The sequence below is a fragment of the Rosa chinensis genome, chromosome 5 (assembly GCF_002994745.2).
Source record: "Rosa chinensis cultivar Old Blush chromosome 5, RchiOBHm-V2, whole genome shotgun sequence".
Taxonomy (NCBI): Eukaryota; Viridiplantae; Streptophyta; class Magnoliopsida; order Rosales; family Rosaceae; genus Rosa; species Rosa chinensis.
This window is the reverse complement of record NC_037092.1, coordinates 42,006,527-42,024,577: the sequence shown is the minus strand read 5'-3', so window position 1 is coordinate 42,024,577 and position 18,051 is coordinate 42,006,527. Positions and strand designations below refer to the sequence as shown.

The 18,051-nt window shown below is 38.8% G+C and overlaps 1 protein-coding gene across 1 annotated transcript; it reads right to left on the bottom strand.

The window, feature by feature from the left end:
• Positions 1-14,845: 14,845 nt before the first annotated feature.
• LOC112203856 (uncharacterized mitochondrial protein AtMg00310-like) lies at positions 14,846-15,676 on the bottom strand. Its single transcript, XM_024344765.1, has one exon. The coding sequence runs from the start codon at positions 15,674-15,676 to the stop codon at positions 14,846-14,848; it is 831 nt and encodes a 276-aa protein (XP_024200533.1).
• Positions 15,677-18,051: the final 2,375 nt, after the last annotated feature.

The window sequence follows — 18,051 nt, the reverse complement described above, 5'->3', positions numbered from 1 at the left end:
TTTGAGGACTAATATTACTATTTTGAGGACTCATTTTACCACTTTTAAGGAAATTGTATGCATGTCATACGTTGACACATTGTAGAATTTTCCCCGAAGAAGCAAACTCAATATTATTCCGTATATCCTCAATATTCACCGGAAGCCTATTTCAATAGATCCCGATTAATCAAATACTCAAATATTATCAACATGCCACTAGATATAATTTAGGAGGTTCCGATAAATCAACAATTTAAAAGAAATCATTACATCATAAAATCATATACTAAATCTCAACCAACTAATAATAAAATAAATCAAAAAATGCATGCATAATTATTTAAAATCAAAAGTCCACTTACAGTATTATTTAGGCGACCATGCATACTGTTTTCTTCGTCGAGCAGTAGCGCAGTACATCACCCTGTACACAATTATATTCTGTGAAGAGGTACTGCTTTGATGTATAATTGTATATATCAGTCTATTATGACTAAGGGTCGTGTTTTGGTCATCTTGTTTCATAAAACGGTTGGTTTCTGAATGGTAGTTATATGTAGTTTCATAATTTTTGTTGATCATTAAATATAAATATAAAATGCATTGAAGAACTGCATTTATTATTATATGATTTCGTTTGTGATATCAATTATATGTGGTAAATGGATTAGAAGCAGTACGTGAAAGTTTAGATCATCTAGAGGTCGATAAGGACTGTGTAAAAGTCATAAATATTCTTTACATTAAATGGAAATTATTCTATGCACCGACGGTGTAAGTGACCCAACCCTTATAAAATAATCTCAACCCTTGATATTTATTATCAACTTTATTTTTAATAAACAAAAAGTGTATTTAATGCAATCTAACCATTCATTTATGTTGGTGCAAGTGCACGGCGGTGCTCTGAATAATCTCTCTACATTAAATTCTTCATATGTGGGGTATGAGTTTATGATCCAACTGCATGATGTCCGTTCATATCCATGGACAAAATATATCCTGCTTCAAGATATATGATATGTACTCCTAATGCCATCTCCAACCCCCAAAGGGCTAAAAATAGTCCTGGAGCTAAATTTTAGCCCTAAATTTTGTACTATTCATTGATCTGACATCAACCGTCTCCAACCCATCAAGGCTAAATTATAGCCCTAAAATATATTTTAACATTTTGGATTAGTTATATATATATATATATATATATAACATTTTGGATTAGTTTTATATATATATATATATATATATATATATACATACCAACGGCTATAAAAAATAATAATAATAATAATAATAAAATTAACCAATGGCTAGCTGACGTCAGCTACTAGCTGTTGCTGACATCATGCTGCTGTCACCCTCCACTACCCGAGTGGGCCACCTTTAATCTGATCCAGTTTTTTGAAGGGCCAAAGGGCTCCTCCAAGGGCTAAAAATGCCCCTTTAACCTCACCTTTGACCCTAAAAAATGGCACTTTACCCCTTAGTCTCATGGGTTTGAGAAGAAAGGGCTTTTTTTTTGCCCTTTGGCACTTTAAACAATTGGGTTGGAGAAGGCCTAAGGGTACTAAACCCTAATAGTACTCCTATTTTGTATTAAATATTGTTTATCTAAACCCTAAGGGTACTCGACTACATATCTCTTTCTTAACAAGATATCTGCTTCTCGTCAACATATCTCCTCTTCGATAAGATGTCTGCTCCTTCACAAGATATTTCTTTCTCTATAAGATTATTCAAATAGGCAACTCTACTTATACTTTGCATTACCGAAGTCTAGACTTGAATCATGTACTACAAATTTTTTATCTAAAGTCGTTTATGTTTAGACTTCGACCATCTTTGTCAGTTGAATAAGGTTTCATAATCATACTTTTGTTAATTCCATACTAGTACATCAAATCTATACTATTATTAAGAGAACCCACTTTGTTAGAGCCAAAGTGGGTGTGAATTTACGTAAATATCCTTATACTATAGGTTAATATATGAGAGGTGTTATGGTAAATAGAAAAATATAAATATAAATAAAAATTCAGGAAAAAAAATTCATCCCACTTTCTACAGATATAACTTCCCACATCTTACAGTTGTAACTTCCTACTTTTTTTTTTCTCCAAAAAGTAAAAAATAAGAATAAAAATAAAACTATTTAACACATGCATGCGATTCATGTGTCAATAAAGACTAGTATAAGCTAAGCGAAGTTCTATCCGTGTACTCATTTGTTCTATTATTTCAGCCGTTGGATATCGAGTTCTGCTCATTTGTTTTTCATGCAGATCGAGCTTTCCAGCCTTCGATTCAATCCAATTGAGTTTTCTTCGTGTAACGCCTCTTATTTGTCTTATCCCTCAACTCTGTCTCTCTCGGTGCTCTTGGAAGGACGTCGTTCCACCTTTGCTATTCTCAGTGGCCACCTCAAGTTGGGTCTTTGCCTTTGCAATCAAAGTCGGGTATTGGGGATATGCCGAAAAGCTTCGCGGCGGAGATTATGGGGTATAGCAAAGGTGTATTTGCATTTCATTACCGTCACTTCCATTAGACATTAAAGGTTCATACGATCCATCATGCCTGAAATAAAGAAAAAATTACACAAACTAAGATTACAGACTAATATGCAACATATAGTTCAAGGTATTTGTAGATGGATTATTTATATCAAATTGAAACCTGTAGGATCCTTTATTAAAACAAAATTACTGTACTGAGAACAATACGTGCGTACATAGTAGACCAATTTAAGGCAGAGCCAGGACCAATATGTGTGTATATTCTTTTTTTGTTTAATCAACAAGGTATATATATATTTAGATTCTAATTTCTATAAGATTTGCTAAGATTTACATACTTATTATGTAAAGCAATGGGAATCACGGATTTTTTTTGTGAACATACTTATTTATGTAAAGCAATGGGAATCACGGATTTCATAAACCATACTGAACCTGGAAAGCCTTTGCATGAGGTCAGTTCTGTTATATAATTTATAATGAAGACTAGACCTACTACCAGATTATTACTTGGTCTTTCAAAACTTTGTAACCTAGGAAAGCAGTCGAGAAGTGAAAAATAAGGATCAAAACTTTCAAGTTCATTGCTTCATTACTCTATTGATATCATGTTAAACAACTGGTAGAAGCCTATAAGGTGGCTGAAAAACATAAAGCAACTACAGGCCTAACAATTGACTAAATTCTGTCCCAACAAAATATCAGTACCAAAGCCCTGAACTTCTACTACAGATATGATCTCAGCATGGCCTAAAAGGCCTATTGGCCATGCCTTTGATTAAGACCGATAAATATAGTCTTAGTATAATGATATCTAGCTATATTTACATTATAAACACTGCATCATTGTTAACAAGTCAAATGACTATTGGTCATTAGCATATAGGACGTTGACATGTCTATTTGCATGCTATACCCACTGGCAGTACGAGGACCACCACCACCATCAACATGGCCTTACTTAAATAAGTATGTTCTTAAACAAACGTAGTGATGAGGATGTTGCTAGTTCTATCACTAAAGATCTCTACATGGAAATCTTAGTAAGACTCATGGTAAAATCTCTTATTCGGTTTCAATGTGTATGCAAGCGGTGGAGGGGTTTGATTTGCAGCTCAAGTTTTGTTACAACACATATCAGACAACATTCCCATACCCATCTAATTACGGATGACCGCTCAAGGTTTGACCAAGTTGAGCTTTGTTACTCTCTTTTTCCTTTTGAAAGATTTGAGTAGTCCCTGGAGTTAAAACTTCCCTTTCATCCCCAACTAGACTATAAATCCCGACTAGACTACTTCAAGATATATGCTTCAACAAACGGTTTATTGTGTCTTGCTGGGAATGTAATGGGTTCAAACGGCCTTATATACATATTGAACCCCTCTGTTAGGAAATTCAGGACTCTTCCACAACGTACCAACATTTGTTGGAAAGTAGAGCAAAATTAGCTTAGTATAGCTGTCAACATTTAACACATTCAATCTGAATCATCACATTGATTCTGTGTTATTAGGCATTAACAGGGCTAGAATAGTTTTCCTTTTTGTATCCTAGAATTAAGCTGTATTCTTGTATATATGTTATACTAATCAATAGAGCAAGATATTTCCAGCAAATCAATCTTTGTTGTTTTTCATGGTATCAGAGCAGGACTCACGATCCTGACTCTTCTCTAGCCTTCCCAACAACAAATTCACAGAAATCACAATCACCATGGCTGGTGATAAAGTCCCATCACCACCACCCAATTCCAGCAAGTCCACTAATTCAACATCTGATATCTCAAATCCATTCTTCACTCACCATTCAGACCATCCAGGATTGGTCTTAGTCTCCAAACCATTGAATGGAGACAACTACACAGGTTGGAAGAGGGCTATGACATTGGCTCTCAATTCTAAAAACAAGCTCGGCTTTGTGAATGGTTCAATCAAAGCTCCATCACCCGAAGCTGATCCAGAAGGATATGCGACTTGGTCAAGATGCAATGACATGGTCCATTCATGGATCGTTAACACAGTCAGTTCTGAAATTGCTGACAGTATCATCTACTATCCGACAGCTCATGAGGTATGGGAAGATCTAAGTGAGCGTTTTTCACAAGGCAATGCACCTCGCATATTTGAAATTCAGCGAGACAACGCTTCACTCAGGCAGGAACAACAATTAGTTTCAGTATACTACACGAAATTGAAAAGTTTATGGGATGAATTGGCAACCTATTCAGAAGCATCACAAGGGGCACAAGCAGATCAACAAAAGCTTATGCAGTTCTTGATGGGATTAAATGAGACTTACAGTGCAACCCGTAGTCAAATCCTCTTGATGAACCCCCTTCCAAGTGTCAGACAAGCATATGCTGCCGTTGCACAAGAAGAAAAGCAACGTTTCATTGCAGCAGCGGAATCCAGTTCAAGTGCCGCTGCCATGGCAGTTCGAAGTGGCGGCCGGCCGAATGATGCGCTCAAAGCAAGCGCATAATTTAACCCTGAAATGTCATTAGTAATAAAAGTAAGTAGGGATCGTTCTATTCCGGGGATTGAGGGTACACCTGTCAATGTAGGACAAACAAACAATTAAAATTAAAACAAAGTGTATTATTTACACAATATAAACATATTTACGAAAAAGGGGGGTTTTGGATTTGGATTTCGAAAATTAACCTAAGTAAAGAAAACAAGTAAAACACAAAAACAAAACTATACGAATGGAGTGAGAAAACTAAGATCAAAACCGAAAACTATGATTAAAATCGATTCAAACCCTAGTATTGTTCATCTAAGTCATGAGAAAGGAGTTGATCATGTGAAACGTTAGAAAGCAAACAATTTCCCATTTTTACTTTTCAATGCTAATTAATCTAAGTGAAAGCACAAAGACTAATCCTATCAAACATGCATTCAAGCCCTAGAAAGCTAGTCAATCATACACATTCAACGCATTAAACACCTAGAACGGCTATCGACTCAAGTGTGCAACTTAGTATGAAAAAGTCCACCTAATTGCAATCCTTTTTAATTAAATTCGGTTTTTGCACAAAACCTTTACTACTTTTCGATTCAAGAACACAAAACCAAAAAGTTGATTCATGTTCTTAAATTGTAGCACCAATCATACAAAAACCCTAAGTGTTTCGAACCACATAAGATTAAAATATGAAAGATATCTATAAGGCAAATTTAATTAAACAAACTCACATAAGCAACCTTCGAATTACAATAATAGAATCTGAAAATTTCATTCAATCATAGAAAAATTCCAGAAATAATACTTTGTTCAAACACATATGTCAACTAGTTCATAACCAACGAAATTCAAAGCAAAGGTTACAAAGGAGAATCGGATTACACCGTGGATGAAGATGAGATGAACGAATTGATGTTGTGGTCTCTTGAATCTCGAAAGCAAGCTTCAAGGATGGTGATGGATGAGTGCTCACGGCTTCTCTTCTTCTTCTTTGGCCTTGCTTGAACTCGTGGAGATGACTAGAGGATGGAGAAAGGAGAGAACAAACTCACGGCAACACTAGGTGTTTTCTGATTTTTTTCTAAAGTGTAAAAACAAAAAAAGAGGAACCCTAGACGTTGAGAAAGGGGGAGTATATATAGGAGCACGGCCAACTTGGTCTCCAAGCCGTGCTCTCCTTTATTTTCCCTGAAATTAACGTGATAACTCCACATAATTTCCTCCAATGCTTGCTTGCCACATAAGCCCTATGAGGTGGTCCAACCAATCACAAAATTCTCTTTTAATTCCCTAGAAATCTTGCCGAAATTCCTTGAGATAATTTCTGATTTTTCTAGTTTAAATTCGGCCAAACTTCCTTTAGGAATTCTAGGGATGAATCTAGACTCCTTTTTAGCCGTTTCTTGGTCTCCACACTTTTGCTTTCCTTAAAACTCTCCTCTCTTGCCGTCCAAAGCTAGGGTTTTACGCTGCCTCCCTTGTTTCTCTCTTCATTCTTCACGGCAAAACCTTCTAGGGTAAGTCTCCAAGTATATTTCTTCCCATAAAAATAGCCCTAGAAAATCTCACCCGAAATCTTCTAGGTTCTTCTTGATTCTCACGCCTCTTCCCTTATTTATCTCTTGATATTTCACGGCAAAGGCTTCCTAGGGTTTCATCCATTGTGTCACAACCTTAATTCCATGGGCTTTGTGGGCTTTTGATCCACTTTGCCGAAAATCCAATAAGTCTTGAGGGTTCTTGGGCCTTGTTGCTTCTCATTCAAGCCTTGTCACCTTCCAACGTCATAACACTTCATTTTTCTATTTCTTTTTCATGGTAACGTTGGAAACTTTATTGGTAAGCTTTCCTCCTTTTCGCAGGGTTTCCTGGTTGAAGTAGGAGAACTTCTATTCTTCATTTCTGCTCATTTCTGTGGTTCATTGTTTCTCATTTTTGCTCCCCTTAATGTTCGTGAGCTCCTCTTTCCATTTGTGAGTTCATTTCCACTTTTCAGCTCCAAGGTCCTGAAAATAGAAACTAGTAAGAAAAATAGAAACTTTCCTAAAATGAAAAATGGCAACTTTCCTAAACTGAAAATGGAAACTTTCCAAAAATGAAAAATAGAAACTACAAAAATGGAAACTTTGTACAAATAGGAACTTTCCCAATCGAAGAATGGAAACTTTCCTAAATAGGGTTTTATCAAGGAAATGGCGCAGAAAATGTAGGGAAATGCAGTTAAAACGTCGCATTAAAATGCTCCTATCAAATTCCCCCACACTTAGCTTTTGCTAGTCCCTTAGCAAAATCACACAAAGACACCCACTAAGACTCAACGAAAATTTAAAGACTCAACCAAACGAAAATTCTATTGCCCTTCAACTTTTTGTCTCAGCAATCTCTTACTTTCATAACACAAAGATTAGCACTCAACCAAGAATCAATGTTAAGCATTCGAGAGTTAATTAAAACACATAATTTACACATACACAAGTAGGACTTGGTTGTAACAATGGTGGGTTCTGTTAAGCATGTTTCAGACAAGTATGATTCATATCCTCACAAGGTATATCAACTCTTTCTTCTCTCAGAATTCAAGGCAATGCTTAAAAGCTTATACACTCAAGTATATGTGAAAGATAGCAAGTATATCACATATTATATGAAACGAAAGCACGTGTATATATTTTTCTTTAAAAGATCTCATGAAAGGTACCAACTACTTGCACAGATGGACCCAAGCCATAGGTTCAACTCTTGTAACTCATCTCCACATCAAGGGCTGTCCCATCTTAAGGATCAAGAAGGTCTTCTCAAAGGTTGTAATGGGGCTAGGGCTCAAGGTTTAAAGAAACGAAAGGTAAGGATTTATCAAAGTGTCCTAAAAACCTAGTAGAGCTCATATGAATGTAGAGAACTCGAAATATCCACCAAGGCATTGCAAAAACGTCACTTCCCCATAGAGGTAACATAAAAGGGCCAAATGTCTTCATGTTGGGCCCAAAACTTCACTCTAAACTTCCTTTGATCTCTAGTAAGTTGGACAAAGGCCAAATTTTTCTGTAATGGGCCTTCAATTCAAAGTAAACTCCAAACTCATCAAGTATGGGGGACTAAAATCCATAGATATATTTTTCTTTTTTCTTTTCTAGCCGTACGCAATTTTTTTTTTTTTTCATTTTTTTTTTTTTTTCACGGCTTTCACATATATTTTTCTTTTCATGGACAAGTCTACCCCCACACTTGAACTTTCACCTCTTCTCAATCTTCATTCTCAATGCCAAATCCTTAAGTAAAGTCCCAAAAGATAGCTCCACTAAGTTCTTAGAACAAAGGGTAAGGAGTGTAGCTATACTAAGGTTCAGGGTTAAGGATTTTAAGGGTGATGAAAGAAAAGGCTTAACCTAGGCTCAAAGGGGTTTATCTAGGGGAGTCCCACGACGGGCACAAATGGGGCACAAGCATATTTGGCAATGGTGGTGATCCTAGGGTGCCTCTATCCTTTCCAGAATCAGGGCCATGTATTGATAACACGTCTCAACAAGCACAAGAGCGAATTCTAGCATTCTCTAGTCCATCAAACTTAATCTATGGCAAGTAGTCAATCAAGATGAAAGAATAATGAGATCATCAAAACATCGCCAAGAAAATAAGAATATATTTTTCATTTATCACTCCAAGGAAAAGGGACATGGCTCAATTATCTCACATGGGCTTTATGAATCACAACTCATCCTAACATGCTCATATTCTGTACCAAGGTCATGCAGTCCATATCCACTACAAGGCACATATTTTTCATATATCTCAATTAACCAAAGAATACCATGCTAAAGTCATCTCAATTGTGTGATTCTCTTTTAGTCATAATTTCAGAGATATAGAATCATCCTAGACAGTTGAAAGGACATCCTAAGACTCAAAACAAAAACAAAAGCAACGAAAATTTTTAAATTTTTGACATTTTTCAATTTTTTTTTTTGTATTTTTCAATATATGACTCAAGATAAAAGTATAACTCCCTTCCCCCACACTTAAATATTGCATTGTCCTCAATGTAATCAAGAATAAGCATTCAATGAAACACTTAAGCATATAGGGATGAAATTTACGAAAATAACTACTAAAACAAAGAAAAATTGGAGAAGTAAAAGGGGAAGAGAAAGCAAATCTGCGTTGACGACTCCTCCACAGCTACTTCTGAATTGGGTTGCCTCCCAAGCAGCGCTTAATGTTTATAGTCTTTCAGCCTAGACTTGTACCTCCATTGAATCCTCTGGTTGTGGGGCGTTTTGGAGGGGTACATCCTCCACTTCATGCTCCACAAATGCTTCATAATAGGGCTTCAGGCGGTGGCCATTCACTTTGAACTCGTTGCCAGTCTGTTCACTCTTTATTTGCACAGCTCCATGGGAGAATACATGAGTAATAATGAAAGGCCCAATCCAACGAGAACGAAGCTTACCTGGGAAGAGTTTTAGAAAAGAATGGAAAAGTAGAACTTTTTGGCCCACCACAAAAGTCTTTCCACGAATCATCTTATCATGGAAGGCCTTTGTCTTTTCCTTGTAGATCTTTGCACTCTCAAAGGCGTCATTCCTTATCTCCTCCAACTCTTGCAATTGCAATTTTCTATGAAGCCCAGCTTCATCAAGATCCATGTTGAACTGCTTCACGGCCCACCAGGCTTTATGCTCTAACTCCACAGGTAAATGGCAAGGCTTGCCATACACAATCCGATATGGGGACATGCCAATGGGTATCTTGTATGCAGTTCTGTAAGCCCACAAAGCGTCCTCCAAGCGTAGGGACCAATCCTTCCTGTTAGGGCTAACAGTCTTCTCCAAAATCCTTTTGATCTCACGATTTGAGACTTCAGCCTGCCCACTTGTCTGGGGATGATAAGGTGTAGAGACCTTATGTTTGACATCATACTTCCTCAACAAAGCCTCAATCGTTCGATTACAGAAATGGGATCCACCATCACTAATTAGGACTCTAGGCATTCCAAACCTGCTAAAGATGTTAGACTTGATAAAATCTGCAACAACCTTAGAGTCATTAGTACGAGTGGCCTTTGCTTCCACCCATTTGGAAACATAGTCCACTGCAAGTAAGATATATAGAAACCCATACGAAGAAGGGAAGGGTCCCATGAAATCTATACCCCAGACATCAAATATTTCAACAGTGATTATGTTTGACAATGGCATTTGATCTCTAGGACCTAGATTTCCGGTTCTTTGGCATCTATCACATGTTAAACAATAGGTATATGCATCCCTAAATAAAGTTGGCCAAAAGAACCCAGACTCTAACACTTTGAATGCAGTTTTCTTGGACCCAAAGTGACCCCCACATGCTTTAGAGTGACAGAACGAAAGAATGGCATTTTGTTCATGTTCAGGTATGCACCTCCTAATCAATTGATCTGAACAATATTTCCAAAGATAAGGTTCATCCCAAACATAATATTTCACATTTTTCTTTAGTCTATCCCTATGAGCACGTGACATGGTATCTGGAATTTTTCTAGAAACAATGTAGTTCACAATGTCTGCATACCATGGTTCACTTACCTGAAGTCCAAAGAGTTGCTCATCTGGAAATATCTCCACTAGAGGGAGAGGGTCTTCTGCATGGACCAAACGACTCAAGTGGTCAGCTACCACATTCTCACTACCCTTCTTGTCCTTGATCTCCAAATCAAACTCTTGTAGGAGTAGGACCCATCTGATCAGCCTTGGTTTCGCCTCTTTCTTGGTCATCAAGTACTTAAGAGCTGCATGGTCAGTATAGATAATGACTTTAGTACCAAGTAAGTAAGAACGAAATTTTTCAAGTGCAAATACCACCGCAAGTAACTCTTTCTCTGTAGTAGAGTAGTTCATTTGTGCATCATTCAGAGTTCTTGAGGCATAGTAGATGGCATAAGGGCGTTTGTCCTTTCTTTGCCCTAAAACAGCTCCAACTGCGAAGTCAGAAGCATCACACATCAGTTCAAAGGGCAATGACCAATCTGGAGGTAACATGATTGGGGCAGACGTCAACATCTCCTTAAGCTTGTCAAAAGCTTCTTGACATTCCTTGTCAAAATGAAACGTCACATCCTTCTGGAGTAGGGTGCATAGAGGTCGTGCAATCTTTGAGAAGTCCTTGATAAACCTTCTGTAGAATCCTGCATGACCAAGGAAAGAACGAATCTCTCTCACAGAAGTGGGAGAGGGTAAGTAACGCACAATGTCTACCTTAGCTTTATCCACTTCTATGCCCCTAGAAGAGACAATATGTCCTAGCACTATCCCTTGCCTAACCATAAAATGGCACTTTTCCCAATTCAAGACAAGGTTAGTCTCCATGCAACGTTTTAAGATCAATTCTAGATTATTGAGACAATCATCAAAACTTTTTCCAAACACAGAAAAATCATCCATGAATACCTCTATGATTTTCTCAATATAATCAGAAATGATACTTACCATACACCTCTGAAAGGTACCTGGTGCATTGCAGAGTCCAAAGGGCATGCGACGATAAGCAAACGTCCCAAAAGGGCAGGTGAATGTCGTCTTCTCTTGGTCCTCATTGGCTATGGCAATTTGGTTGTAGCCTGAGTATCCATCCAAGAAGCAGTAATAGTCATGTCCAGCTAGGCACTCAAGCATTTGGTCAATGAATGGAAGAGGAAAGTGATCCTTCCTGGTGGTTGCATTGAGCTTCCTATAGTCGATACATATTCTGTGGCCTGTGACTGTCCTCTGGGGTACCAGCTCATTCTCAGCATTCTTCACCACTGTTACCCCAGACTTTTTGGGTACAACTTGAACTGGGGACACCCATTTGGAGTCTGAAATGGGGTAGATCACCCCACAATCGAGGAGTTTGATGACCTCCTTCTTCACCACTTCCATCATTGGAGGGTTGAGACGACGTTGAGCCTCTCTAGTGGGTTTAGACCCCACCTCCAGAAGTATCCTGTGGACGCATGTTGTAGGGCTAATTCCCTTGATATCCGCCAATGTCCATCCGATGGCGGTCTTGTGTCTCTTCAACATTTCTACCAAGTCATCCTCTTGTGAAGGCGTGAGTGCAGAGGACACTATCACAGGTAAGGTCTCCTTGTCCCCTAAGTAGACATACTTTAAGTGGTCTGGAAGAGGTTTTAGCTCAAGTTCTGGTGCCTGGACCACTGAAGGTAAAGTCTTGTTATCATTTAACTGAATGGACAAAGGTAGAATGGACTTACCTATAAAGGGTGATGACTCAAGGAAAGACACGTTCTCAATGATTTTCTCCTCACAAGTGTCTTTCAGCTTGTCCTCTGGAATGGTGATGCCTTCCTTTGTGTAGCCTACCCCACTCTCAAGTGTAGTGACTAAGGTGTCCTCATGCATAATATCGAACATTTTCTGCGCAAGTTCATCCAAAATATCAACAGAAAAACAATCATGAACCTCTGGGGGATACCTCATGGCTTCAAAGATGTTGAAGCCAATAATGTCACCATCGAATTTCATGGTGAGGGAGCCTGCATACACATCTATTTTCGTCCTGGCTGTCCTTAGGAAAGGACGTCCCAAAAGCAATGGAGTGGAACTCACAGGAGAGTCCTCCATTTCCAACACATAGAAGTCAGCTGGAAAAATAAGATGGTTAACCTGCACAAGCACATCTTCCAACAAACCTCGAGGGTATGCATTGGACCTGTCAGCTAACTGAATGATAACATTGTCAGACTTAAGCGCCCCTAGACCTAGGGTTTCATAAACAGAGTAGGGCATAACATTCACAGATGCTCCTAGGTCTAGCATGGCATTCTTAAAGTTTGAGTTACCAATAGTACAAGGAATGGTGAAACTTCCAGGATCCTTACATTTTAGGGGCAGCTTCCTCTGAATGAGGGCAGAAACGTTCTCACTTACCTTTACCACCTCTTTCTCTCGGTTTTGCCTCCTTGTGGTGCAAAGTTCTTTCAAAAACTTGGCATATTTGGGCATTTGCTTGATAACCTCCAGGAGGGGTAGGTTCACTTGCACCTTCTTGAAAATGTCCAAGATAGCTTGGTCACTTTCATCCTTCTTAGATTGGGCAAACCTGCTTGGGAAAGGCATGCAAGGAGAAGAGGGGTTAGCAATAACGGGATTTGACGAGTTAGAATTTTTACCTTTAGTTTCCGGAATTGCTTTTGAAGGTGAGGGTATTCTTTCTTCTACCTTGGACGTTGCAGGGTCCTTCTCAAGTCCCAACTTGGTGGGCCCTTGCTCTTCTTCAATCTCAATATTCACTTGGGCTTCCTTTGAACCCTTTGGTTGATCCACAAACATTCTTCCACTCCTTGTAGTAACAACTGATGCATTCTCCACATTACCCTTAGGGTTAGGTATTGTATTACTAGGGAGCTTTCCAGTTTCGTGGATCTTGCTCATGAAGTCCAAAACTTGACCCATTTGCTTCTTAAGGTCTGCAATATCCTTGGTGTGGGTCTGCTGTCCTTGAATCAAAGCCTGTGTAGAGTTTGTCAAAGCTTGGGTAGAACTAGTCAAGGCTTCCAACGTTTTATCATAGTGAGAGTAGGAATTTCCTGAGTTCTGTTGAGGATGCATGTAAGGCTTCTGAAAGGGGGGCCCTTGAAAGGAAGGACCTTGAGGACGTTGAAAGTTCCCACCAAGAGGATTCTGAATGCTTTCATTGTTGGTCCACTTGAAGTTGGGATGGTCCCTCCATCCTGGGTTTTAAGTATTTGAATAAGGATCATACTTAGGACGTTGAGGTCCCCCTTGATACCCTCCAATGGCATTTGCAGATTCCCATCCACCATTTTCATTTAGTTGAGGGCACTGATCTGTAACATGCCCTTGCATAGAGCATACCCCACAAGCTATTGAGGTGCCTGGCCCTTTAGAACTTATGACTTGGTTCATGAGGAGGGTGAACTTATTCAGTTGGTCTTCAATGGCAGTATTTTTGCTCACTTCATGTACCCTACGAGTAGGGTGACCCATACCTTCATATTGTTGGGTGTTTAGAGCACGATTAGCTATGAGTTCCTTCCCAGCCGCAGGTGACTTATCCACAAAAGCTCATCCAGCTGCAGCATCAAGCATTTGCCTTTCTAAGGGTAGGAGTCCTTCATAAAAGCATGTAAGCAGGGTCTCATCCTTCATCTGATGTTGAGGACATTGTGCAAGTAAGGAATTGAACCTCTCATAGTAGGCAGAATAGGACTCGTCTTGAGCTTGCTCGATTCCACTGAGCTTCTTTCTAAGTGATATGACCTTCGAAGCTGGGAAGTACTTTTCCAAGAAGGCTTTCATCATTGTGTCCCATGATGTGATACGTCCTGCAGGAAGCTCATAAAGCCAATCTTTGGCTCTGTCAGTGAGAGAGAATGAAAATGCCCTCATCATAAGAATGTTCTCATCTGCTCCTTATGGTTGCATGTTTGCACACACAGACTGGAATTCCCGGATATGCTTGTTAGCATCCTCCATATTAAGGCCATGGAAAATAGGGAGCTTGTGCAACAATCCACTCTTAAGCTCAAACTCTGCCTGTCTTCCTGCTGCAGGGGCAGGGTATACTATGCCTGTAGGGGGTCCTCCTGGAATCACTGATGAGGAAAGTTCCCTAATGGACTGATTCGCATTTCCACCCATATCTTCTTCTTCTTCAGGAGGTGGTGAAAGTGGAAGGGGTGGTGTACGTAATGGTGGAGATGAAGTTGATGTAGGTGATGTGGATTCCTCCGAAGGAAACAGCCTCCTCCCTTGATTGTTAACTGTGTATTCCTTGTATGTCGAAGGGGAGGGGCTTGTGTACTCAAGAAGTGAAGGATTCTTCAAACGAGCGAGCCTTGCTTCAATTTCTTTTATTGTAGAGGGTCTAGAAGGCTCGGTCATTCATAAAACAGTTGGAATCCACTGATCACTCCAAACATGAATAGAGGAGCCATTACCAACCTGCCAAAATAATCCAGCCTGAAGGACAGTTCTAGCTTCCATAATGCTTCTCCATGTATACGAGGGGGAATCCCCCATATCTGCATCCAAAAAAGAACCATTCGGAAAATACCTAGCCTTGAGCAAACGAGACAACAAGGAATTAGGATTAGTGAGTAACCTCCATCCCTGTTTTGCAAGCAGAGATAAATAATGAGCATGCAGATTCTTGAAACCTAAACCTCCCTCACTTTTAGACAGGCACATCCTATCCCATGACCGCCAGTGAATTTTCCGATTAGAATCTGAACCTCCCCAAAAAAATTGAGCACAAAGTTGGTGGAGATCCTCAAAAAGACCTTTAGGAAGCATATAACAACTCATAACATACGCTGGAATAACTTGTGCCACTGCCTTAATCAGAATCTCCTTCCCTGCAGAACTCAGGATTTTTGTGCGCCAACTAATCAGCTTCTTGGTTAATCTTTCCTTAAGATAAGAAAAAATTACCACTTTTGATTTTCCCACATGAAGCGGAAGCCCTAGATATCTGCCATGGTCCTCCACACACTGAACCCCCAAAATAGAAGCTAAATTAGCTTTAGTATCCGGGTGCACATTCCTGCTGAAGACAACACTGCTCTTCTCTAAATTAATCCTTTGGCTAGAAGCACGCTCATACACATTCAAAATAGACTTGAATGTAGAGCATTCCACCACAGAGGCTTCTCCAAATATAAAGCTATCATCGGCAAATAGCAAATGATGAATAGTTGGGGCTCGAGGACTCATCTTCAGCCCCTTCAATGAACCCTAGGATACTGCATGAGAAATAAGGGACGAGAGACCTTCAACACACAAAATGAATAAGTATGGAGAAAGAGGGTCCCCCTGCCTGATGCCTCTAGAGGGAGTAATATAACCTGTAGGTTTACTATGTAGCAGAATAGAATAACGCACTGTTCTAATGGAACAAAGAACAGTGTCAATCCACTTTTGTGCAAACCCCATTTTAGATCAGATAGAGATCAAGAAAGTCCACTCCAATCTGTCATATGCTTTGCTTATAGCTAACTTAAGGGAGAAAAAACCCTCATTCTGATGTCGGAGCTTATGCATAAAATGAGCAACTTCAGATGCAACAAGAGTGTTATCAGATATCAAACGGCCAGGAACAAAAGCACTTTGAAGAGGAGAGATAATAGAAGGCAATAATACTTTCAATCTATTAGCAAGCACCTTAGAAGCAATTTTATACCCCACATTGCAAAGGGCTATAGGCTTGAAATTAGCTGCAATTTTATACCCCACATTGCAAAGGGCTATAGGCTTGAAATTAGCTGCAATTTTAGGCTCTTTAATTTTAGGAATAAGAGTCAAATGAGTAAAATTGCTCTCCTGTGTTTAAAAAAGTCCTCACAGCTAAACACACAAGATGATGTGTATTTAGTATTTAGAGGTATGTGGATAAAATTTTCCATCCCTTAATTATTTTTGTTAAAAAAGAAAAAAAAAATCTCATACGGATACCCAAATCTAGGTACCCTCCTTCTTCCTCCTTCTTCCTTCTTCCTCCCTCCCTCCCCGATTTGATTTGGACACCCAAATCTGGTTACCGAAAATCTGATTTTCTTGTCCTCCTCCTTATTCTTCTTCCTTCTTCTCCTCTTTCTTCTTCTTCTTCTTCTTCTTCTTCTTCTTCTTCTTTTCCCCTCCCTCCCCAATATCAAGTTTTGATTTGGACACTCAAATCTAATTTTCTCCTCCTCCTCCTTCTCCTTCTTCCTCCCTAATATCAAGGTTTGATTTGGACAATCAAATCTGGTTTTCTTCTCCTCCTCCTTCTTCTTCTTCCTTCTCCTTCTTCTTCCTTCTTCTTCTTCTGCAATTTTTTTTTTGTCAATCCATGAAGGATTTGTCCTTACAAATTTGACCAAAATCACACTGACTAACGGGAGCTGTAACGGCATACACCAATTTTGGGTCGGGATTGTAGCGTCATGTACCAAAGTTAATTCTTTGAAACCTAATACACCGAACTTCGGGATGGCCTATATGTCATGTACCAATCGTAAACTTTTTCCCCTAAGAAAAGCATAACAGTGTCACAGACTAAGTCAGTAACCACACCATGGTATAGTACCGTTAAAAGCATACTATCCATTTCTTGTGCCTCGAGATTGTAGTTTATACCATGTTCTTTTTCTGCATTCCACACCCCCCCCCCCCCCCCCCCCCCAAACCAAATTATCCATCTCATTTTGGACATTACTTCTATTATTGAAATGAATATATATTATGTCGACTATGTCTTCTTGAATAGTTATGATGCATCATTGTTGCAATAATTATTTTGAGTTGTGTAATGAATTGATAACTAGGCATGTCTTTTAAAATCTTTATTTTTTTTTCCATGCTCCAAAAATATGCTCAGCGCCTCTCCTAAAAGCTAAGTTCATGTGGTTACATACTTGTAGGTTCGTCGCCGAATTGAAATTGTGGAAGATGATACCTCATTTGTGGGTAACCAGCATCCACAATATAATATTTCCATGTCAAAATAAAATTGTGAAAATATAATTTCAATTTTAATTTTGAAGTTGCATAATTTGAGTCATTATCATTGGGAGGTTTAGGAAACTTCAAAGCATCATTCCTCCTTATAGATGAGAGAAATATGAAAATATTACAGAAGATAACCAAGAATCACACATACGTACAACCCTAAATCAATATGTCAGAAACAGAGTTGCTTAATTCAAGCGACTGACTTTTGAGACTCATAAGAAATTCAAAAACAACATAGCCTTACCAAATAAGTTTGTAAAGGAGTGATCATCTGCAGATATGTAGATGGAGAGAACTTAGAGCAGGAGAGTATCTTTTTGTATTGGCGTCGATATCTTTTGGTTCAGTCTAGAATGGTAAAATGTGAAACCCTTTGATCATCTTTTAAAAAAGATAAAAAAATAATAATAATAAATAAATAAATAAATAAATAAATAAAAAGTGAAATGAGATCAGGCAATATAACATATAAGATGAGGGTAAATGGGTAATCTAGGGAAAGTCAAGAAGTGATCTCAACTCTTGAAATCCCTGCTTCTAGAAGCACCAATATAGCAGCTTTGTAGATTATACCTAGAGAAGTGGGAGATTCTAATTAT